At 47.1% G+C, this 26,226-nt stretch overlaps 1 protein-coding gene across 1 annotated transcript in view; it reads left to right on the plus strand.

Annotated features, from left to right (window-relative positions):
* Positions 1–26,226, plus strand: part of LOC119965245 (A disintegrin and metalloproteinase with thrombospondin motifs 2-like) — a 274,960-nt gene that overhangs the window by 180,611 nt on the left and 68,123 nt on the right. Inside the window, exon 5 of the mRNA XM_038795731.1 lies at positions 8,295–8,378. Within this exon, the coding sequence (XP_038651659.1) occupies positions 8,295–8,378 (84 nt within the window). The remainder of the gene's footprint in view (positions 1–8,294; positions 8,379–26,226) is intronic.

Raw genomic sequence — 26,226 nt, forward strand, 5'->3', positions numbered from 1 at the left:
CATGGGTTCATAAAGGGCAGGTCATGCCTAACTAATTTAGTGGAATTTTTTGAGGACATTACCAGTGCAGTAGATAACGGGGAGCCAATGGATGTGGTATATCTGGATTTCCAGAAAGCCTTTGACAAGGTGCCACACAAAAGGTTGCTGCATAAGATAAAGATGCATGGCATTAAGGGTAAAGTAGTAGCATGGATAGAGGATTGGTTAATTAATAGAAAGCAAAGAGTGGGAATTAATGGGTGTTTCTCTGGTTGGTAATCAGTAGCTAGTGGTGTACCTCGGGGATCCGTGTTGGGCCCACAATTGTTCACAATTTACATAGATGATTTGGAGTTGGGGACCAAGGGCAATGTGTCCAAGTTTGCAGATGACACTAAGATGAGTGGTAAAGCGAAAAGTGCAGTGGATACTGGAAGTCTGCAGAGGGATTTGGATAGGTTAAGTGAATGGGCTAGGGTCTGGCAGATGGAATACAATGTTGACAAATGTGAGGTTATCCATTTTGGTAGGAATAACAGCAAACGGGATTATTATTTAAACGATAAAATATTAAAGCATGCCGCTGTGCAGAGAGACCTGGGTGTGCTAGTGCATGAGTCACAGAAAGTTGGTTTACAGGTGCAACAGGTGATTAGGGGCCTCACGGTAGCATGGTGGTTAGCATCAATGCTTCACAGCTCCAGGGTCCCAGGTTCGATTCCCGGCTGGGTCACTGTCTGTGTGGAGTCTGCACGTCCTCCCCGTGTGTGCGTGGGTTTCCTCCGGGTGCTCCGGTTTCCTCCCACAGTCCAAAGATGTGCGGGTTAGGTGGATTGGCCATGCTAAATTGCCCGTAGTGTAAGGTTAATGGGGGGATTGTTGGGTTACGGGTATACGGGTTACGTGGGTTTAAGTAGGGTGATCATTGCTCGGCACAACATCGAGGGCCGAAGGGCCTGTTCTGTGCTGTACTGTTCTATTCTATTCTAAGAAGGCAAATAGAATGTTGTCCTTCATTGCTAGAGGGATGGAGTTTAAGACTAGGGAGGTTATGTTGCAATTGTATAAGGTGTTAGTGAGGCCACACCTGGAGTATTGTGTTCAGTTTTGGTCTCCTTACTTGAGAAAGGACATACTAGCACTGGAGGGTGTGCAGAGAAGATTCAGTAGGTTAATCCCAGAGCTGAAGGGGTTGGATTATGAGGAGAGGTTGAGTAGACTGGGACTGTACTCGTTGGAATTTAGAAGGATGAGGGGGGGATCTTATAGAAACATTTAAAATTATGAAGGGAATAGATAGGATAGATGCGGGCAGGTTGTTTCCACTGGTGGGTGAAAGCAGAACTAGGGGACATAGCCTCAAAATAAGGGGAAGTAGATTTAGGACTGAGTTTGGGAGGAACTTCTTCACCCAAAGGGTTGTGAATCTATGGAATTCCTTGACCAGTGTAGCAGTTGAGGCTCCTTCATTACATGTTTTTACGGTAAAGATCGATAGTTCTTTGAAGAATAAAGGGATTAAGGGTTATGGTGTTCGGGCCGGAAAGTGGAGCTGAGTCCACAAAAGATCAGCCATGATCTCATTGAATGGCGGAGCAGGCTCGAAGGGCCAGATGGCCTACTCCTGCTCCTAGTTCTTATGTTAAGTTTGTCTGGTGGCATTCGTATTAGAGTCAGGCTGTTTGGAAACTCTGGATATAAATTGTTATCATCACCTTGATCGACAGATTTAATTTTTGTCACCCGACAATTTTTCTGAAGGTTTCTCATTCTCATCCAGTGGATCTTCATTTTTAACAAAATAACTGACTGATCAGTTGTACCAAATTATTGCCCCTGCCATTTTGCCGCATTTAACCAATTCCATCGAGTCAGCCACCTTTTCTATGTCTTCCTATGTTATTCCATCCTAACCATGCCATCCCTTCTCTGCCATCCAGATCCACTTTTGCCAACCCCATTCCGCCCATCGATCACGTTCCATTCCTCATGGAAACAATCTACTCAGGATAACTTTCTTATTTGGCTCTCATTTCCTGTCATTGATTTTGCCTCCCCACCAATCCCTGCCACCCACTTATATAACCATTGGCAATGGCACGTGTGTCACACGCGCCATTCCTCATTTGCTTCCGGGTCCCCGGGCACTGCCCACGAAACAAACCCGCCACCAGACTCAAATCTTAAACTGACCAATCGAAACAGACCAGACAGACAAAATCTGAGTATTATTATTGGAATGGAGCGATTGCAAGTAACTGTGGATTAAACCAAGTATAACGGTATGTGTGCACTTTTCAGTTAAGGTGAAAAAAAGAGAGCAAGAAAGAGGAATACATTTTCTACGGTGAGATGGTGCACTTTTCAATGAAAAGACCTTTCGCCCTTAGGTACACTGTCAATAGCAAATAAAAGAAAAATCGGCATTGACCGAGAAGAGGACTGAAGGCCTCAGGAGAATAAACAGTGAAAGGACACAGAAATGTCAGAACAATTCACTGTGGGTTTGAATGTAAACTTACATTGAAGGTTGGTCTTAAGTTAAAGGATTATTGAGTGGCAGCTTTTACTATTGCAAAAAATACCTGCACTGTGGGATTTAGACAATTTGAAAAAAGGACTAAGGCATTTTCCAGAGTCTCTGATTAGTTGAAACACAAGAATTTTTAGAGCACCGAACAGTAAAGATGGAAAAGCTTTTGATACGGGAGGGAGGGTTCAGGTAAGGATAATTGTATAAGTCAGAAGAGGAAAATTAAGGCTGTAGAGCAGAGTAGCAAATTTGGTAAAAATTAAACAGATTGTGTCACAACGAATCAGAAAGTTTAACAACAAACATTAGCTACTATGGCCACATCTGGAAAAATAACAAGAAGTTAAAAGTAAGGTGGCATATCAGAATGCATGAAACATTTCAAACAGGACGGTAAACTAATGGCACAAACGGGGAGGTGTAAAGTAACATGGCTAAACTGGTAGTCCAGAGGGCCAGACTATTGCTTTGGGAGCGCAGATTCAAATCCCACCATGTCAGCTGATGTAATTTAAATGAACAAATCTGATGTACAAAAACCTGTCTCAGGAATGGTGACCGTGACATCTATTGTAAATTGTTTTGAAAAAGACCATCTGGTTCACTAATATCCTTCAGGAAGGGCAATCTGCCATCCTTACCTGGTCTGCCAACATGTGACTGCAGAGCCACAGCAATGTGGTTGACATTTAACTGCTCTCTGAGTAGCCTAGCAAACCATTCAGTTCATGGGCAATTAGAAATGGACAAAATATACTGGCCTTGCCACATTCAGGATTGAAATGGTAAAGAAAGGAAGGCTGGAATTTTAAGCCGCCTGGGAGGAGGGGGGCATGAAATCGGGTGAGATGGCAGTGTCATGTCATTGCCTATCCAACTCTGCAGGTACTTTATGTTTTTCGTTTTATAAATTTAGGGTATCCAATTCATTTTTCCAGTTAAGGGCCAATTTAGTGTGACCAATGCACCTACCCTGCACATCTTTGGGTTGTGGGGGTGAAACCCACGCAAACATGGGGAGAATGTGAAAACTCCACACGGACAGTGGCCCAGGGCCGGGATCGAACCTGGGACCTTGGACCTCGTTCTGCAGGCACTTTAACAGCAATAGGCCAGGTGTCCATCTCTTGGACTAGTTCAGGCCCTTTTTCTGAGTAGTTCCTCCTCATCGCCTGCCCATTCTGCCCAGAACGATAACATGTAGGTACAGCAAGAATTAGGAAGGAAAATGGTATTGCATGGGGGTTAGAGTATACAAGTAAGAAAGTTTTGGTACAATTACATAGGGCTTTGTTTAGATCACATCGGGAATATATGTACAGATTTGGGTGGGATTTTTCGGCCGTGCCCGCCCAGAGACCGGAAATACCCACCCTGGGTCAACGGCCCTTTGTCATCTGTGGCAAACGTGCGGTGGGTGCGGCTGAAAAATACCACACTTTGGCAACATAAGACACTAACTGCATGACCCCTTGTCAGCCATAACTATTCACCCAGGCAATGGAGGTTTGGAGTCAAAAGTTAGGTACTCTCCACCAGGTGTGCCCCTTGGAGGCATCCACCTCCCTCCCTCTTTCCCTTCATACCTGCCTCTGATTGCAGCTGATGCCTAACGGCACAGAATGAATAGCAGCTCCACACCTTGGTGGGATTTTGATAATGTGAGACCCATGAGTCAGAAACAAATCTGCTGCAATATAGGCTTCACCATGGAAAAGAGCACAAGTGAGCATCTTTGACATTCAAAGAGAAAATGCTGGAAAATCTCAGCAGGTCTGGCAGCATCTGCAGGGAGAGAAAAGAGCTAACGTTTTGAGTCCCGATGACCCTTTGTCAAAGCTTTGTCAGTAACTCTTTTCTCTCCCTACAGATGCTGCCAGACCTGCTGACACTTTCCGGCATTTTCTCTTTGGTTTCAGATTCCAGCATCTGCAGTAATTTGCTTTTATCTTTGACATCTAGTTGCTCCACTGACCCAAAAAGACCTTCCTCTCACTTTGAGGATTCACACAGGTTATCAAGAATAGCCCTGACAAAATGGTGTCCGTAACTGTTCAGACATTCTCCACCACCTCCTACCCTCCTCCTGTCACCCACCAACTTCCACCCACCTGCAGCAACTCAGTATCACCACTCCTCTCTCTTGTGTCACCCTTGAACTCCCCCCCCCAACCCATTACCCTGGACCCTTTAATGATCCACCTTCAATTTTCATTCCATCCCCCAGAGCCGACACCCTTTACCATCCCCATGCCTATCCTGCCCCTCCCATTATCTGAGTTACCTGTTTTTCCTCTCTTTGTGACCCATCTGCACTTACCTGACTCTTATGCTGAACCTGCTACCCCACCGCATCCATTTCCCCCACTGTTTCGTCCCACCACTATTACTCTGAATTCTCTCTCTCTACACACCCCCAGGACCCCACCATTGACACCACTGACCCTGCCTCCTGGGATACTTTTCCCTTTCCCTGGACATCTCTCCCCAGCCCCCTACCCCATCGTCCCCTCCTCACCCTTCCCCAGACACCCTCTCCAGCCTTCCTTGGACACCCTCCCCAGCCTTCCCCGGCCACCCTCCCCACCCTTCTCCGGACACCCTCCCCAGCCTTCCTCGGATACCCTCTCCACCCTTCCCCAGATATCCTCCAACCCTGCTCCCATATTTTCAGTGTAAATAAACTAACCATTTGCGTTCATCCTATCTCAAGTTTGCTGTGGGATTATTAATAGAAATTAGATCACATCAAAACCGAGGGGTTGCAAAATACATCACTGCTCAGAAAGGAGGAGGCAAATAAAAAACACCTTTCTGTTTACAGATGGGTAGTGAAAGGAGAAATTGGTGCTGTTTAAATTAACTCCCCTTCTGTCCATAACAATTGCCTCAGAAATGTGCTCTTTTGACTTAAGAGTAGTACTGAGTATTTACAATGCTGTAGAGAAAAATGCATCCATTCATAAGTTTAAATGCTGATCAATTTTAGAAAAGGAACTCTTTTATTTTTCAGTGCAGCTGAGGCTCTACGTACAACACATTGATCTGATAGATAAACGTGAATACTTCCGCCTGTCTACCGGAATGCATGAGCTAAGTTGTGTATAGTCCAACCTGTTCCCAACCACTGCAATAAGTTGAACACCAATTTAAGATTATACCATATGACCGATGGTATCAGAGCTGTTCCTCTGCTTACGCTCAAGAGTTACATTGTATATGTACATTCTCAGATTTCAACTTATTCTCTTGCTAATTTTTTTGATCCTTTAAAATATTTTCCCCTCTTTTTTTCTTTCTGTTCTTTAAACCAGTCCCTTTATTTAGTTCTTTGTTTATGTTGCAGCATAAAATATGCTGTAAGGTAATGATTGATGAGCTGGAGTTAAACAGGACAGAAATTTAAATTAAATTTGGAAAATATTTGAAAAGTAAACAGATTGTAGCTACAATTGTTGCTTGAGTGAATTTGAGGATACTGATGTCAGTAGAAGAAGTAACTGTTAGACATTCTGCTTTACAGTGTATGCCAATAGTACGTTCAACACAATTGAAGAGGACTCTCAGTAGAGCACATACCTCTGTCACGCTGTGTTGACTCAACATTATCACAATTACACAGCCGTTCCTTGAGGCTTTTCCCTGCCTGGCAGATGCTTTGTAACTACAAAGCTAATAAAAATATATTTTTATGAAGATCTTCCAGTTCACTGAGGAAGCTTCAGGTCAATCCACATCCATCAACGTGCTCTGAAAACTCTGGTCATATTTTGACAGCTGTGACAAGTTCCAGCACAGCAGCTGAGACAATCCACAACATTCTAAAGCAATCATCAACATTCTAAATAGAACAACACACAACATTCCAAAAGAAAAAGTGAATTTGCCCTATCTCCAAATGTTAACAGGTCCTTTAAAAAATTCCAGGATCTGGATCCGGTCTTCATCAAAAACCAACCAAGTCTTTCTTGGGCCATTCCCTACCTGTAAACTAAGTTTCATTGAAACCTGTCCATTTGTTTTTGACACATATTGGACCATAACAATTCCTCTTGGATGTTTCCAGGTATGGACTTATCCAGGAATTTTCCAGAAGCAGTAACTTCCACTAGCCCATTGCGCTGCACTGGGAACCATCCAACAAAGTGATTTAAATTGATGGTTCTGCCAGTTTATCATCCATAGTTACTCTGAAAGAATTAGAAGGAAGTAAAGCACTTCTAACTTTTGTCTAAATTTGTTCATGGGATGTGGGTGTCACTGGCTGGGCCAGCATTTATTGCCCATCCCTGAGGGTTTTTAAGGCTCAACCACGTCGCTGAGGATCTGGAGTCACATATAGGCCAGACCAGGTAAGGACGACAGATTTCTTTCCCTCTAGGACATTAGTGAACCAGATGGATTTTTATGACAATCGACAATGGTTTCAAGGTCATCATTCGACTTTTAATTCTAGAGTTTTATTGAATTCAAATTTCACCATCTGCCACGGTGGGATTCGGACCCTAATGTCCTGAGCATTACTCCAGGTCTATGGATTACTAGTCCAGCAGCAATACCACAACACCACTGCATCCCGGAAAGAGTAACTATTTTAAAGACCCAAACTGTGCCCTGCCTGTGTGACACCCCCTCTCACCCCTAACCCCCCAGACCCCCGCAACCAAGCACCTCACCCTCCAAAGTATTCCGCACCCGCACAGGATCCCCCTCCCCCACCTGCCTCCCAACCCTACTGGGCTCGACCCCCCGCCTCCCTCCCCCCCCCCACCTCCACAGATGGCTGGACATCTTATTTAAGCACAAGGATAAAAAAATCTGTTAGTTGCATAGTGTGATTGTAAATCCCTAATGCTGTGTAATTTTATATTACAATTCTGAGCTTCTAACTAGTTTTTGCCATTTAATCAAAATTGGCTGTTCTTTAAGCCCTCAAATAATCCAATATGCTGAAGATGTGGCTTGCATAATGAATCAGTTCATAATACCAGGCCCTTATAGGTACACACATTCATTTTAAATTTGCCTTCAAATTCCTGACATTTAAAAAAAAAATTAGAAAGTGCAAAGCAATAGTGACTGAAATCCTGCTTTGCTTTACTTTGTTCCATACTAATTAATGTCATTTTGGCAACGCTGGAAATGTTGATGTTACACGCGGCTTGCCAAGGGTTAATAATCCCAATCAGCCCTTCACCGTTATTGTCACAACTTCACCATAAATCTCAGTCTCAGAAGACTGTTGACAGTTTTTACTTCATTTTAACAGTTTTTGGATGCAAGGAAGTTGAGGCCACTTACAGGTTTTTGATTATGTTATGTTATAGATTTTATCATGGAAAGAAATAATAATACTCTGGCTGTGATAGTTGTTAGTAATAGTGACTCTCAAGAGAAATAGATAATTCCTCAGCATAATGAAGATGACTGTTAATGAGATTTCATTTCTTTTGGATTAATTTTTTGTTTGCAAACACATTATTCATTTCATGAACAAGAGGGATACAGCCTATTGAGTACTAGGGGTATATTATTGCCATTGAGCTGCACAATTTTATTTTATTAATTTCCTTTGGGAGTTCTAATGTGACTCTGATACCCTTAGCTTTAAATTGCATCTCGTCTTTGGATCCAAGAAGAATAAGAGCAACAACAAACAAATCTGATTGTTGGATGGGAAGTTATAATGTTGGAGCCAAGCTGGTTTTATAATGCTTTCATATAAACAGTTTATTGTTATCTAATACACCCTGTCAAATGTATTTTTATTTTCCCACAGGTTAATGAGATTTACCATGATGAGTCTCTCGGAGCCCATGTCAATGTTGTGTTGGTGCGAATAATCATGCTGGGCTATTCAAAGGTAATGAAAATTAGCTTTTGTTTGCGAAAATGTGCATCCTCCAATAAAGTAAACATACATTTCTCTTTTTGTAGTTCCAGCATATCAATGAGTTGTTTATAGAATAGAAACCAAAATTCCCCTGGCCCCTCTTCTGGTTTGGCAGAGCGGGCATCACTCCTGAACTCACTGGACTACCAGAGGTCAGGACAGGATCGCCTAGTTTGGACATATTTACAGGAGTCTCTACAAATATGGATACTTCATGGGTACCAGTTGAGAGGAGACAGAAAACACTGCCATAGAAAACTATTCTTTGGTCAACCTTGCTGCCCAATAATCCCCTTTGAAAAGGGGCTGCTACTGCGAATGCTTCCTGTATTATGGGGCAGGGGGCGGCTCTGGTCGATGGGCCTCAGTTCGACTGCTGAACTGGACTGCACGGCAGGATCATCTCTGATCTTCAGATAGCTAGGTAGCAATGCAGCCAAGGCTAAAGAAATTCTGGACATTAGAAATCCATTCTCTTGGCACGATTCCTCTCAGCATTATGGTTGTATATAGGAAGAAAAGGTTTCATCTGTTCAAGGCCTAATTGAGATTTGATAACATTTCCTGCCAGAATTTGAGCATGCACAGGCTGTTACACTCACCTATTATATACCATTGAGAATACTGATCAAAAATTCATCTCTTTCTGTGAGGTCCATTGCTTTTTAATTGAAATAGTTAAATAGATGGAAAATGTAATTATCATATCACAGTGGACTTTCCAACTCCATCACAAGCAGTAATACCAGAAGTGCCAACCTGAGATCATCTTTGTGCCAACCTTAAATAAGGCCATCTAATTTCTACAATGAGAAGCCTGGCCTAGTTTAACATCTACATATTCAGAGAAGGCATCTGTTTTTGTAATGTCCTGGATTCTCCTTTTACGCGTGTATGTGAAGATGCTGAGAAGCATTTGTCAAATTTTCGATAATAGAAATTGGCAAGATCTCGGCTGAGAATCATTGGCTGCATGGGTAAAGCTGTGTGCAACTTTATCAAGTCAGATCATCTGAGTACTTAAAGTGAGCTCCCAACACAGCTTTGATGTTGCACCAGCATTTTACTTGCTTAGAGCCAAATCTTCTTGAGTTGTTCCGGGGTACGATATGAAAGTAGTTGTGTTACTACCTTGTAATCCATGAGGCTTGGATTAATATTCAAGAGGCATGAATTCAAATCCCATCACGGCCACTGGAAATTTAAAATTCAATTAATTAAAAAACTGGTATCTGAAATCAATACTCACACAATGACCATTAAATACCCATCTGATTCACTAATCTGCTGTCCTTATCTGTCTGGCCTCTATGTGACACAATACCCACAGACTCTTAACTGCCCTCTGAAACGGCTCTCCTTAACTGGAATGTATCCTCTGCTGTTGACAGTATGCTGCCCTGTGTCCTGCCACTGACTGAAGTGAGGGTAGCCTCCCACTTTCACACACAAACACATGCATCCTGCCCGCCACCCCACCTCTGGCATTACGATGCCCTCTCAACAAAACCCAGTTCTAGCTTCTCCCAATTAAGATGATAATGCCTCCAGATGTGATTTTAAAACCTGGTGGCTTGAATCTTGAACCTCTCATTTCAGCTGTTTAAAATTCATTTCCACAAGAGAAATGAACCAAATCTTTCATTAAGTGTTAGCATGTTGTCATCCTTTCAGCCACTGTGAATGCGGTATTATGATTATGACACAGCGCCTGCGGAATGCTACCAAACTTTTGTGTTTGTGAAAATGTTTTTATTAAAATTTTTTACATTTTCTACAAAATTACAAACAAACAAACAAATACCTTTGACCAAACACCAACCCCATCCAAATTCCCCCACAACCTTCCGACTCATGAAACAACAAAAACAAAAAAGAAAAGGAACCCCTCCAGCTAATCATCCTTCGGTGTCCCCAACCACCAACCCAGCAGGATACATCTCCGCGCCACCAATGAAGCAAAGGCAAGGACGTCTACCCCCGCACCCGTCCGCAGCTCCATCACACCCAAAACCCCCAAAGTAGCAGCCAGGGGGATATTTAGGATCATCAACATGCTGTCAAAAATGGGCCTTGAGCTTAGAGCAGGACCAAAACACGTGTGCGTGGTGTGTGGGCCCCCTTGAGCAGAGCTCTCGCGCCTATCCTCCACCCTCTCAAAAAAGTGATTCATCCTCACCTTTAGTGAGGTGTGCTCAAAACACTACCTTTAGCTGGCTGAGGCAAAGTCTCGTACACGACAATGTAGCATTCACCCTCCACGGCCCCTCACTCCACACCTCCTCTTCCACTATTGACCCCCGCCCTCAACTCCTCCACCCATTTACCTTTAATCCGTTTCACAGAACTCGATTCCTCCCCTACGATCTGTGCGTACATACTGGAAGTACTGCCCTCCTCTGACTCCAAACAGAAAAGAATCCGCTCCGATAAGGAAGATGGTCACGGTACCAGTGGAAAAAACAAAAAATGCTCTTAACAAAGCTCAAAGGTACCTTAACATATCTGAGCCTAACAACCCAAACATTTCCTTCAGCTCCTCCAGGCTGGCAAACCGCCCCTCCAAAAAAGCTCTCCCCCCCCCCCGCCCCCCATATCTCCAGCCCTCTCTCCCTCCACGCATAAAATGTGGCAGCTAACCTTCTCGATTCAGACAGATGGTTAGCACAAATGGGAGCCAGTTTTGAAGCTACCCAAACTAAAAATGCTGCCCGCGTTGCCTCCATATCTTTAGCATGGCCACCACCAATGGATTCATTGAGTACTTTGACACTGCTAACGGAAGTGGTGCTGTTGCCAATGCCCTAAACTTGTCCCCTACATGACCCCGACTCCATCTGAACCCAGAATGCCCAGGGTCCCCGCACCACCCCAACACCTTCTCTGCATTGGCTGCCCAAGAATAGTACATCAAATTTGACAACGTTAAATTTGACACCTGCCTGTCTCTCCCTCTCTCTCTCTGAAGCACCCCCCACCAAATCCTTGGGGCCTTACCCATCCAAGTAAAATCGGAAATAAGCCACTCAACCTTTCGGAAAACGACGAGGGCAGGAACACCAGAAATCTCAGCAAGATGTTCATCTTAACCGATAGGACTCGGCTCGGCAACAATAACGGGAGACTATCCCACTTCTGCAAGTCCGCCTTAACTCTACTCACCAGTTCAATCTCCGAAGCTGCCCCCAGCCCCCGCCACTTGGACCACTAGGTATCGAAAACTAATCCCTACCAACCAAAACGGCAACCCCCCAATCCGGCTCCCCTCCCTGATGCACTAAACACAAAATATTCACTCTTCCCTATGTTCAACTTGTAACCAGCGAAGGCACCAAACTGCTGCAAAATACCCATAATATTCCCTGTAGACAACCCCGGATCCCTAACGTACAGCAGCAAATCATCAGCTTATAATATCACTCTGGGCGGGATTCTCTGATCCTGAGGCTAAGTGTTGACGCCGTCGTATATGCCGTCACGTTTTACAACGGCGTCAACAGGCCCCCAGGAGCAGCTATTCCGAGCCCTACAGGGTGCCAGCACAGCTCTGGAGCGACCCACGCCACTCCAGCAGCCGATACCGGTGCCAAATGCAGGTCTTCGCATGTGCGCTGCGACCGGCACAGTTGCATAGATGCGCGGCGGCTTCCTTGTCCACGCCAGCCCCGACGCAACATGGCTGTGGTGAATGTACAACATATAAATCCACACTGTATATCACTGTGTCCCTGTGGGCTCCATCTGTGAGCCATTGCGCGGCTCTGCCTACAGGGGGAGATGAGGAGCATGTACAGGGCTCCGCCCTTGGCTCCGCCCACAACTGGAAGTATAAAGTGCTGCGGTCTTGCGAACCTGCCTTCAGTTCAGTTAGTCGCAGGCAGGCTCAGTTGTAAGTCGATTAAAGCCACAGTTTACTTCAACTCGTGTCTCTGAGTGAATTGATGGTCACATCAAATTAATCGACTTAAAAAATCTACCATGGAATCAGCCCTCAAACCTGATCGACTGGAACTCGATCCACAGGCCGTAGAAGTGAAGGAAATATTTTTGCATTGGCTTCGGTGCTTCAAGGCCTACCTGGCTGCGTCGACTACCTCCGCTTTACAGAAGAACAGAAACTCAGTCTTCTACACGCACGGGTGAGCCATCATATTTCAACTCAACTTGATGTTACTGACTCTTACACCGAGGCCCTCGCGATACTCGACCGCCTGTACGTGCAGCCCGTAAATGAAGTTTACACACGGCACATCTTTACAACCCCGCCGCCTGCAGAGTCGCTAGAAGTCTACCTGCACGACCTTAAAGCTCTAGCACAAGAATGTAACTTCCAGGCTGTGACAGCCTCCCAGCACATGGAACTCGCCATCCGAGATGTGTATGTTGCAGGGGTCCGGTCCAGTTATGTGCGCCAGCGTCTCCTCGAAAAAGGGACCCAGAACCTGGAGGACACGGTAACCTTTTCAAAGTTTAAACTCATTCCCGGCCGATCACGCGACCACATCGTGGACCCCTGACCAGAGACTGCCTCAGGCCTGCGCCGCGTGGTCACCCGCCCATCACAGAGGGCTATAGTGCCACTTTTGTGGCCAGCCCCAACACTCCCGGCAGCACTGCCCGGCCCGCAACGCGACCTGCAGCAGCTGCGGGCGGAAAGGACACATTGCGAACGTCTGCCTGGCTTAAACTAAAAACTCCAACTCGAACGCTAACCTGAACACTCGCCCCTCCAACTCACAGACCCGCTGATGCGACCGGCACAGTTGCGTAGATGCGCGGTGGCTTCCTTGTCCACGCCAGCCCCGACGCAACATGGCGTAGGGCTACAGGAGCCGGCGCGGAGCAAACGAGGCCCCCAGCCTGAGAGGCCGGCCCGCCGATTGGTTGGGCCCGATCGTGGCCCAAGCCACAGCGGAGGCCATCCCGGGGTCAGAGCCCCCCTCCCACCCCACGAGGCCACCCCCGGAAGGATGCATGCCGAGGTCCTTCCGGGTAAGACCACACGTGGACGGTGCGGGCGGGACTCGGATTTTTTTTGCGGCCACTCGGCCCATTCTGGGCAGAGAATCGCCGAGAGGGCCGCGTAAAGCGGCCCCTGACCCGCACCTCACCGACCGCGCCGGCGCCAATGGCGCCGATTCTCCACTCACCGGAGAATCGGTGGACCGGCGCAGGACGCGTCGCTTGATTCGTGCCCGGCCTGGCGGCTCTCCGGCCCGGCGTGGGCTGAGAGAATCCCGGCCCACATATTTGAGGCCCTCAAAGCAATGCCCAACATCCAGTTGCCAACACAAGCAAGAAGGAGACATCAGACACCCCTGCCTCGTGCCCTGATACAACTGAAAGGACCCGGAGATCATAGTTTTGGTACAAACACTGGCAAACGGGGCCACATATAGCAACCTCACCGACGACACAAACCCAGGATCAAACCCAAACTTCTCCAACACTGCAAAAAGGTACACTCACTCCACCCGTTCGAACGCCTTCTCCAGTTCCAATATCTCCGGTATCTCTGGTACCGGTCCCGCCGCAGGGGTAGACACCACAATCAGCAACCAACGCACGTTCAACAACAACCCCCGCCCCTTCATAAACCCCAACTGATCTTCCCCTACTATCTCTAGAAGGCAAGGCTCCAACCTCGGCTAGTAACTTACCATTTAACAAGGAGATCAGATGATGCAACCCACACTCTGTGGGGTCCTGATCCTTGTTCAGGAGCAGCGTATTGGACACCTGCCCCAGTGTCTCTGGGAGGGAGCCCCGTGACAAAGAGTCCCTAAACATGCCCAACAACGGACCCAACTGATCTGTATGCTTCTTATAAAATCCCACCGGGAACCCATCCGGCCCAGTGCCTTTGCTGGCTGAATCTCCTCCAGACTCGATAGTGCCTCCAGCTCCTCCCACAAATCTTCCCCTACGTTGGGAAACTCCAAACCACTGAGAAACTCTGCTATCTCTTGTTTGCCCTCCGGTGGCTCTGCCCTATACAACCTCTCATAAAAAGCCCTAAACACTCTATTCACCTTCTCCGGGGTGGAGACCATCCTACCCTCCAAAGCCCAAACCTGAATAATCTTGCTGGCTGCCTCCTGCCGCTTTAATTGGTGAGCCAAGAGACGACTAGCCTTCCCCCATACTCATGTACCGCCCCTTTCGCCCGCCCCAGTTAGCGCACTGCCCTGTCAATGGACAGCAAGTCAAACTGCATTTGCAGTTTTTTCCTGTACTCCCAAAGCTTATATCCCTCACACCTATGGTCCACACTAGAATCTCATCCACCAAATTTTGTCTCTCCTCCCTAGCCGCCATGTCCACATGTGCCTTAAATGCTATGGGGTGGGATTCTCCGACCCCCCCCCCCCCCCCCCCCCCCCAACCCCAACCGGGTCGGAGAATCGCCGGAGGGCGGCGTGAATCCCGCCCCCACCGGCTGCCGAATTCTTGGGTGCCGGGGATTTGGCAGGGGCGGGAATCGCGCTGTGCCGGTCGGCGGCTGCTAGCAGCGCCCCCCCCAGCGATTCTCTGGGCCAAGTGGCCGCCTTTTTTTTGCCGGTCCCGCCGGCGTAAATTAGAGTAGGTCCTTACTGGCGGGACCTGGCAGCGGGGCGGCTTCGGGGGTCCTCGGGGGGGCGCGCAAAGGGATCTGGCCCCTCGATGTGCCCCCACAGTGGCCTGGTCCGCGATCGGGGCGCACCAATCCGCGGGCGGGCCTGGGCCGTGGGGGCACTCTATTGTTCCGTGTCAGCCGCTGTGGTCCTCCGCGATGGCCGACGCGGAGTAGATCCCCTGCGCATGCGCTGGGATGACGCCAGCACACGCTGACGCTCTCGCACATGCGCCAACTCGCGTCGACCGGCAGAGGCCCTTCGGTGCCAGTTGGCGTGGCGCAAATCATTCCGGGGCCAGCCTAGCCCCTGAAGGTGCGGAGGATTCCACACCTTTGGGCCAGCCTGTCGCCGGAGTGGTTCACGCCACTCTTCGGCGTCGGGACCCCCTGCCCTGCGGGTAGGGGAGAATCCCGCCCATGATCTCTCCCCTGATCACCAGCTTCAATGACTCCCACAAAATCGAGGCGGAAACCTCCCCTTTCTCATTATTTTCCACATACTCCCATATGGCCTTCGCAATCCGCACGCAGAACCCAAGTCCGATAGCAGTCCTACGTCTAACTACCACCCCCGACAGTGCTCCCGACCGACCTCCAACACCGGCACCCTCCTGCATGCCACCTCAACTAACACCCTCCCAAACAAACTCTCCAGACTCATCGAGCCTCACCCAACTGGCCCAACAAGTCTCAGCCCCTAACCCCACACCACTTCCATTCACAAGTCTACCCTTTAGTGCTAGCAAGGTGTGCCCCTGGCCTCGCCCATAAACAACCAGAACAAAGGCCTACAACCTCATCCTCCAGAACCATTCTCCCTACTCCCTTGTCCCAATCCCAGCATTCCCACCATTGCCCCCCAATTACCATATCAGCCTTCCTGCTCTACCAGCCACCATGACCCTGGTCTCCAGGAAGAAAATCGCCCCACTATCTTCCAAGAAAAACATAACACAATATATTGCAATATTTACTGTCACCCCCAACCCAACTTTCACAGACAGAAAAAAAAATCCCACTAACCCTCCTCAAACCAGTCCCAGCCCTTTGTGCTTGAAGAAGGCCTAAGCCTGCTCCAGCATGTCATAATAATGATCTGTGGAGTCCAGCGTGACTCTAGGCCTCATGGATACACCGTCCCATACCGCACGCCCTTATTGTACAGAACCTACTTATTGAAGGCTGCCCACCATTTCACCAGTTCGGTACCAATGTCTTGGTAGATGCGCATCATGTGCCCACTCCAACGGATTTACTGACTCTCCTTGGCCCATTCGAGGACCCGCTTCTTCCTCTGGTAACTGTGAATTCGGACTATCACCGCCCACAGTGGCACATTCGGCAGCGGCTTCTGCTGCAGAGCTCGATGTCCCTCTCCAATATCCGAAGTGGAGAACACTTCATCTCCACCCACAGATGGAGAGAACATTTCGGAACAATACTTGGTTGGTTTCGGTCCCTGCACGCCCTCCGGCAGGCCCACCACTCTGATGTTGATGCACCTCGACCTGTTCTCCAGATCTTCCACTTCAGCCTTCAGGCCCTTATTCCCATTTGGCATGAGTAGCATCTCAGCTTCCAACGAGGCAAGCTGGTCCTTGTGCCTCGACAAGGCCTCCTCCATGCCCTTCAGCTTCTGCCCTTGCTCATTCACAGCTTTGACAATCGCGCCCTGCTTCTCCCGTATCATAGAACATAGAACATAGAACAGTTCAGCACAGAACAGGCCCTTCGGCCCTCAATGTTGTGCCGAGCCATGATCACCCTACTCAAACCCACGTATCCACCCTATACCCGTAACCCAACAACCCGCCCTTAACCTTACTTTTATTAGGACACTACGGGCAATTTAGCATGGCCAATCCACCTCACCCGCACATCTTTGGACTGTGGGAGGAAACCGGAGCACCCGGAGGAAACCCACGCACACAGGGGGAGGACGTGCAGACTCCGCACAGACAGTGACCCAGCCGGGAATCGAACCTGGGACCCTGGAGCTGTGAAGCATTTATGCTAACCACCATGCTACCCTGCTGCCCCTAAGTATCAGGTCCAACGTCTCCTCAATGATGGCTTTAACGACTCTTTAATCTTCCCTTTTCGCTCAAATTGGCCATCCATCTGCCTGCCAAACTTCTCCAGCTCCTGCGCCATCACCCCAACCGATGATTCTAACGTGGTGGGTGCGGCCGCATCCGCTGTCGTGTTTCCCCCAGACTCTTGTGTTGGGCTGCCAACCTGCCGTTTCTTCCCCGTGGCCTTTTTTCGACGGGGCTTTTGACATTCCTCAATAACCATTCCGTTCTCCACACCAAACTACTGGTTTAGAATCCAAAATCTCCCGAAAATAAGCAGGCAAAGAAGATCAAAATACCTGGAACCTGGCAGGAGCCACCTTTTTGGGAAACCTGCTTTCACATTCCGTCACGGGAAGTCCAAATGCTACCAAACCTAAAGAGTATTCTCTGGATTGTCTTTTTGCCATGGTGGGCCAGGCAGATTTTCACCTTCTACCACATAAGGTGGAAAGTCACATTGGCCTTCACTGTATTGCAGCTATATTTCTGGGAGAGACCAGAATTTTGCCAATAAATGGAATGATGTGAGACTCCAACATCATCACCAACTATGTGTTGCGAACAACCAATCTGCTGGAGACAAGCAACAAAGTTTTCTTACTCTCCATTCTTGACTTTTTAATTTGGTAGCTATTTTAAATGTTCATATGAGAAAGACGAGCGATAGAGGAAACACCCTCATTCCTTTCGGCCAATGTTGTCAAGAGCCCCGATGCTGTTGAAACTGAGTTGCAAGATCCTGCTGAAGTTTTTGTTTCTGACACCCCATTAGCTGTTAATCAAGAGCAGTAGGTTTGAAGAGGTTGAAAGATTTTTTCACCAACTGAACATAGTTCACTTTGCTTCAGCTTGCCGCCAGGAAATCAATCCAAGTGCGAACTCGGCAGCCGCCGTGAGACACCCGCTAAATGCGCTGTTCAGCGGACTTTAACTTCAGTCCACTGAATCGCTCCCGAGATTAGATTTGGTTGTAACGGTGAGCTCATTTATAACATTGTGAAGACATAGTGTGTGAGCAATTTTGTTTGTAGACACTCTTTCAATCACGTCATTTCAGTTTTAGTGATTTTATATCCGTCATACATAGTTGCCAAACTCATCTTGTTTTGGCATTTCGATGCCAGTTACTTATCGTGACTTTGGCACAACTTATGTTTGCATATTTAAGGGCCGGGATTCTCCCCTGCCCGGCGGGGCGGGGATCCCAGCGTGATGGAGTGACGCGAACCACTCCAGCGTCGGGCTGTCCCAAAGGTGCGAAAGTCTCCACACCTTTAGGGGCCAAGCCCTAACATTGAGGGGCTAGGCCCGCGCCGGAGTGGTTGGCGCTCTGCCGGCTGGCGTGGACGGCCTTTGGCGCCACGCCAGCCGGGGGCGAAGGGATTTGCCGGCAGGCGGAAGTCCGCGCATACGCCGGAGCGTCAGCGGCTGCTGATGTCATCCCCCCGCATGCGCAAGGGAGGGGGGGTCACTTCCGCCTCCGCCATGGTGAAGACTATGGCGAAGGCGGAAGGAAAAGAGTGCTCCCACGGCACAGGCCCGCCCGCCGATCGGTGGGCCCCGATCGCGGGCCAGGCCACTGTGGGGGCACCCCCCGGGGCCAGATCGCCCCGCGCCGCCTGCTCCCGCCGGTAAGGTAGGTGGTTTGATCCATGCCGGCGGGAGAGGGATGACAGCGGCGGGACTTCGGCCCATCGCGAGCCGGAGAATCGCCGGGGTGGCCCACCGACCGGCGCGGACGGTTCTCGCCCCCGCCGAATCTCAGGTGCCGGAGAATTCGGGACACGGTGGGGGCGGGATTGACGCCGGCCCCCGGCGATTCTCCGACCCGGCGGGGGGTCAGAGAATCCCGCCCAAGATGTTGTTTGCCTCGCATTTCCTCAAGAACAGGAAGATTGATATTTGGCAATGGATGTCGTGAAATATAGTTCATTGGATTGAACTTGACTTATTGATATTCAACATGGAATTCATAGTCTTGTAGCATGAGTATCCAACACGCTATTCGAGTGGATGGTGTTCTATCTGAGTTGTTCAACAAGCTTATTAGTGGTCTATGATATGTTATGACTTCAAACTCAGTTCTATACAAGTAGAGATGAAAGTACAGGATACCCCATGTGATTGAGAATGCTTCTCTCTATGTTTGTGAGGAACATCACTGTATGGGATGTTAGCGATTTACTTACCATTGTAACTATTAGTGGGTTTCCTGCCTTGCCGTTTCGCATGAGAGCTGCACCTAAGCCAACCGGACTTGCATCCACAACTAGCTGGGTGGTTTTCTCAGGGTCAAAATAAGCATTTGTGCAACTAGCTGGCAATCATTCCTTCATCTGGTGTACACCCTGTTTATGAGATGTAGTCCACCCCCGCTAGGTGGCCTCTTTTGAAAGATCACGTAGGAGAAAAGATAGCACAGCAAGGTCATGAATGAAGTGGCTAAGGTGAGTCCTGACAGACTTCAGACTTCCTGCATGTTTGTAGGACCTGCAATATTTGCAATGGCTTCATCTTTCTGACAGCTCTGACTGGCTTCCGATTTCTCAAGTGCTTTTCAGCGCAGTTGATGCGAGAGATAACCTTTGCTTATTTGCGTTTTGATTTCTCCAACATGTTCAGCATCACCAGTCACATTTGGGTGGTAGTTGTCTCCACCTATGTAATATCGGTCAATAGTCCTGTTTGCTTCTTGCTTACTGGGTCAGAATTTGTGTATTGCATTTTTATCAGCAGTAAAATAAGTTGTTTGTGCACTTTTTGCTGAGTGGTACTCATTTTACTCAGTATCTTAAAAATATCTTCCAACTCTTCACCACCACATTCGAAAAGTAAGGTCTTTTTCCTTATGTATTCTGTGATTGCAAAACCTGCCATTGCACCTTTGAAACATCACAGCCAATTTTCCTAACATGGGAATAGAGATGAAGGCTCCAAATCAAAAGCTGGTAGATTGTTAATAGACAATGTGACATTCATCAGCAACGCAGTGATGAAACGTCTCTGTACTGAACAAAATTAATGTTTTTGTTTGAATAGGTGGTCATTTTTGCAACATGAGTGTGTTTATGCACATTATATAAGCTTTTCTATTAGATCTGAGCTTTTGTGCATTTAATATAACCTCAGAGCGTGTCTCTGAGACTGTAAGTTTAAATGGTGTCTTGTCTATAGCAAAAGTAGGCATAAAACATCCAAAAATATTCACACCTGGAAGGAATGCTTTTTTTTTCACTATCCTCATCGTCGTTGTGAGGTTCTTGGGAGAGAAACCGCCAAAGAGACCTGAAATTCATAGCCGCTTGACTCCCTTTTTATTTATTTTGTTGCACACGCCTTCTGCTGTTACAAGCGTGTATGGTAGTGTTATGACATTCTGGGCTAGGGCGCAGTCAATTCCAGCCCCCCTTGACCCAGAGTAGTAACACAATTGAATTAACCAATCATTCTTTGAAAAATACCCAAAGTGTTTGGCCTTTTGGCTACCCAATAATTACAGTTAACAGGCTTAGTAAATGTAGACAGAATAACTTTTTATTAATAACAAGAACTATAATGAAATATGCAGCAAATGCAATTGGTTAATGATGATCTAATTCCTCACTATAACTTGCCCCCACCCTCTATACACACATACACACAAGACAAACAAACACAGAGGAAGGAAAATAATTCTGATTAATGTAAAAAGATAAGAGTCTTTGTTTCAGATGGCTGCTTCTACTACCATTCCAATCTTCCCTTCAAACTTTACTTTCAGTTCGAGGTTTTCACTGCGCATTCATTCAGGTCTCTGCAATTTTAGAAATGCAGCAACCTTTTTGGAGAGAACGAGGAGAGAAAGAGAGATAGATAGAGAGAGCGAGAGATATCTCTGGAAATCATCTCACTCAGCCAGGATCCAATCATCACCTGTTAGCGACAAAATACAGCCTTTCGGCCAGTTCATTGGCAACCAGCCCACCAATCGAACCCTGTCCCACCCCGTCTCTTGGGTGCCTAAGAGTCTGAGTTTTGCTGTCCAAGGCTAGCAGAGTGTACTACGTTGTAACTTTTTGAATTCCTCATTTCTCCAGCTCGATTTAAAGAGATATGTCCATTAAGCATCTGTGGATCAAAATGACAACAGCAAAAGTAGAGAAAGGGGAAAGAGGGAATCATCAGGAACTTACAGTAGCTTCAAGTGAGCAAAATGTATGTTACAATTTTCCACATAGTGCAGGGAATTCCCAACTTTTACTGCCCAGCAGAGTCTGCAGATTGAAGCAATATTTCATTTTCCTTCCCTGTCCTATCCAGTGGACTGGAGTCAGGAAAGATTTGCCCTCCATGTGGAATTGGCCCTTGTAACGTCTAGACACCATAATGCTATTAGAAGTAGTAGGCAGCTTCTTCTAATCTTTAATATAATATTTTATCTACAGTATCTATATGGTAAGCTAAGAGATAATTCTGTAATAAAATCTGTTGTGAACAGTGAAAACATTTGGATGTAGAATTTCAAGTGTATTTTGTTATATATCAATCTTACACATGGATAAAAACAGTTGATTTGGCTTAAAACCTATATTGATGTTCTGGCTATTACTTAAGCAATAAATACTTGGATATATGTTTATAAAAGCTTCCAACCCACAATATTGGCAGCAGCGTGTAAGTTATTTGTCCGCAGCTTCAGGAGACTTCGGTCCCAAGTTCCCTCCAAATTTCTGCCAAATTCTTGCAAAATACTAGCAGGAATCCATCAAACTCCTGAGCAAGGGCATGAAATACAGGGATCCACATTGTTTCTGGGATTTTTGGGTCGTCCTTGTAAGGAGCGGAACCTCCACACACCCCTTACAATTCCAGTAACATCAACGGGCACCTCGGGAGTGGGCACCCTCTGCATTGCGAGTTCCCATTCCTGCTCGGTCATGATCCAGTGTAGAGGCTATGGACGTTCGACAATGTAACATTCACGAACAATGTAGTGATAAAACCTCTGTGTAATGATCCAAGATTAATGTTTTTGTTTGATTAGGATGGTAATTATTGCAAGATCAATGTGCATGTGTACACTACCTTCCTGATTGTTAGAACTGAGATTTTATGCATTTAATATGACCCAAGTGTGACGCTGAGGCTGCAGTTAAACATAACGCTAAGTGAGGTGATCTCCAGATAAACAGAATTTGTGAGGAATCCAGCTGAGGAGAGTGGCCTGAAGATGAGGGAAAATTATTATTATTGAGACCATACAATAAAGAATAAGCCATTCAGCCACTTGAGCCCATTCTAGCATTCAGTAATATCATGGCTTACCTTTATCAACTTCACCTATCCACCTACCTACATTGCTCTGTTACCCTAAATACCTTTGCCGAGGAAAACCCTGCCCACCGTATAGAGCATGAAGGGGTCTGTAAGAGGACGCTGGTGGCAGTTATGTGGGACCTCCTTTGCAGGTCCCCTATGCCCATTTGATGCAGCCCCAAGATCACACTTTCTCCTTTATCCCTCTTCTCCCCCCCCCCCCGGCCACAATTTCTCCAACTAACCCCTAGTTCCATTTCCCCAATATTCTCACCATCTCACCAACTTGCTGGGGCTTGCCAGCTTGACCCCAGTAAAATCGACCCCTCGCCCACTTACCTTGGTGTCCTGCTCCAGGGACAAACTCCACTGGAGATTGCCTATAGCCCCAGCAGTGGCCACCGCTCCCGCCTGACACTGCTGAGATTGTCGGCGATCCAACAGTTCTCCATGGTAGGACCCCCTGGGTCTCTGAGGGGTGGAAATCCCAGCTTCAGTCTATTAACAATCAATTGGCTAGTAAATTACAGTGGGGAAGCCATTCTTTCTGTGGGTGGGTCCCCCGCCACCCTGAGTGGTAGGAGCGGGGTGGTGGTGGAAATCATGGCTTCTTTAAAACCCAAACCATTCATATTTTTCACTGACCATATTGCAGCAAAAAGAATCTGTGAGGGCTAGGGAAGCTCCACAAACTAATTAAAGGAAAATATCTGTTTAATATAACAGCTGCTGTGATTTCCCTCACCCAGCCCATTTTATACATCTGAAAATATAATTTAGCTCACACTAAACTTTAAAAATGAGCAATTCACAAACTTGCCAAATCACCTTAATTCTCCAACAACTCACCCACTCTTGACCCAACACAACCTATTGGCTTATATAAATAATCCCAAATACAAATCGATGTTTCTCTGTTGCTTTGTGCAGCTAACACCCAGTGTCTTACGGCTACACATAAAGAAACCCCACACAAACAATTGATGTGCTTGTACGGTACATTATGGTATGGCAGACCAAATGGCCTCCTATTGTTCTGTAACCGTTCTGTGATTCTATCTCAACCTGATTTTCAATCTTCCTCTCAGTCCAGCCCCTCAGCCATACCAGAGACTTTGCTACTCCTGCCAGCCTCAACCCTGATAGAAATACATATTAGTGAGGTGAGCACCAACACTACCCCCCCCCCCCCCCCCCCCCACCGCTTCCTGAATGTTCTGGCAGAAATGGCTACTAAAAGCAATCAAACAGCACTGATCATTCCCAAGGCAGGAATTCTCATACCTGGCACTTCCTGCTCTCAGGGATGTTCCTTTTCTATCTCGAGCCAGCGTCCACCATAGGCACACAGAATAGGGCTCTGGATGTGTTATTTGCTGAGAAAGTCAGTCAAAGCTGTGCCATGAAGCCCTGAGACAGATCCCTATATGGGACCACGGGCAACTGCTGATGGGAGACTTGGGTTATTTGTAGTGCCAAGACCCTGCAAGGTCAAAGGTAAGCTGCTAAATACCTGCAATGATTTACTGGTGGCCATGAGAGGTATGGTACTGTGGTACAGTTCCATTAAAAGTGTTCATTTATAAAGGAGATTTTATTGTTAGTTTTTTTAAAACATTGTTAATACCTCATCAGTCAAAGATTGCATTACATGAAAGGCAGAGTTTTTTTGGGAGCAATTAGGTTAGTTTTATAATTGTACTTAACGGATCAGCCTCCTGTCTGCCAGATGCATAGGGGGGAATGTTCGACCCTATCAAAGTGGGTGGATGTGACTGCATGCACTGTTAAAACACTAAAGAATTCCAGTGTGTCAGAAAGCTGACAGGAACTTACCGATTTCCACATTTAACCTTAGCGTATTAGTGAGTATGCGGGGGAACCCTGTCAGGACAGGTGGGTCTGCTGTTAACATATGCTAAATGCCCGTTAACTACACCTTTAATCATGGATTCTGGCTTTAACTGACACTGCAAGGGTTTCCCAGGCTTTGTGGAACTCATTAGGATAAACTAGGTGAGAGAACAGCAGAGAATTGACAGGACGGTACAATTGACAGGCTGGAAAGCCTTTAAATACAGAGATATGATAGCTGCTACTTTGCCCAGATGAAAGGCTTTTATTCGCAGGGCTTGATCGGAGTGTGTTCTTTCACTGCACTGGAGTTGATTTCCGAGACTTTAGCAGACGTTTCTATAACCTTGGAGCGTTTTGACTCTGATCCAGACTTCCAAGCTGGCAGTTGTAGCTCAGCATGGGATCAGCTTTTGCAGCTCTACCTTAAACCCCTGATGAGGAGCTGGAGTAACAGCATCAGCAACACCAATAGCAGCAGCAGCTGCCTTCCCCTCAACTATCTGCCTCTCCACAGGTCAGAGGGGATGGAAACAGAGCTTCAGCTCACAGGAGACAACAGTCAACAAAAGGAATGACTGGACAATGGAATTTTGAAATAAACTTCCTGCTGCATAAATATTGACGAAAAAGTCACAATGTAACAAACTTTTAAACACCTAAGTGATTTCACTTGTGAAACAATAAAAAAATGTTTTCGTCCTTTTTGTACAACTCCTCTGTAGTGCCATCTCTCACGGCAGAGCAGGGGGCAAGCTAGTCATATCTCTGGTCTGACTTGGCCAATGGCCTCTGGGTTTTGGAGCTCTGCTGAAGATTTCCTCACATCTACCTGTGCAGAGGTAGACTCAGCCATCAGGCCAGGAGGCAGCATGTTGGAATCTGACTGGGGTTGTGGTGGGGTGGGGGGGGGGGGGGGGGGGGGGGGGTGGTCAAGGTGTGTGGGCAAGGATGGAGGAATGGGAGAACTTTGACCAGTTCCATGTTCCCTTTCTCCATGTTTGCCCTCAGTGCATGGAGAGCACTTTTGTGCATTTTAGTGACAATCAAAGTGAGACTTTCTTCCATCTTACTTAAATTGGCAGCCTGAGTGTGCAGGCCGTTGTGACGGCCAGCATACACTCTGTTACCAGCTTCATCTGATGCTCCAAACAGGTGGCCACTCTTTCCACGGAGGCATCATAGCACTCATGAAACTGACTCCTCCAATCTCTCTCCAACATGCACATTGTTTTTGTTGTTGCTCCAGAATTGCCCTCTTTGTGGATGATCCACATGCGTCACCTTGTGACAACTCAACCCCTGTCGTCAGGGCCCCACCACAATGCGCATGTCAGAGCTGGTGGAGGGTGCTCCTGAATTGTACATGTGTGCCTCCTTTGAAGAATCCTTTTAGTCCTCCAGCATCAACTCCAGAGTGATGCTTTAAGTATCAACTGAAGATGAAGGACATGAATTAGTGCTGACAAAGTAAAAAAGTTTCAAGGTCAACATTTTGCAGATCATCGCATTTCAGTGGCTCCTGGCATCAGGCCAATCTGTTCGCGCATTGTTGTCAGGAGGCTGTGTGCTATCTACCCCTGTCACCAGGTAGCCGGGAGACTTTCATCTTTCCATTGCCAATGTTCATACAGGCTGAAACCCTGCTGATCTCCAGGGCATCTTCCTCTGCAGCGATTAGGGTGGCTGTGACTTGAGGGCCATCCTGATTTTCTCTCTCTCTCTGGTGTTTTGGGATCTTTCTGCAAGGTGAGAGGGAAAAGTTATGAATGCGAGATTGATGTTTTGAGAAAATGGACTGACATTTGTGGAGAGCCACTGGAGGGATGGGTGTGAAATGAGGGTGAATATTAGTGTTCAGAAGGGAATGTGAGGAGATGCCCTGAGAGAGAAGGATGGCTGGTGTTGCAAGGAGTATATGTCAGAGGAGTGCTGTGCAGGAGAATGTGGGAATTTGTATTTCAATGTGGAATGC

This window comes from Scyliorhinus canicula, chromosome 4 (assembly GCF_902713615.1).
Source record: "Scyliorhinus canicula chromosome 4, sScyCan1.1, whole genome shotgun sequence".
In the NCBI taxonomy this organism is placed as follows: Eukaryota; Metazoa; Chordata; class Chondrichthyes; order Carcharhiniformes; family Scyliorhinidae; genus Scyliorhinus; species Scyliorhinus canicula.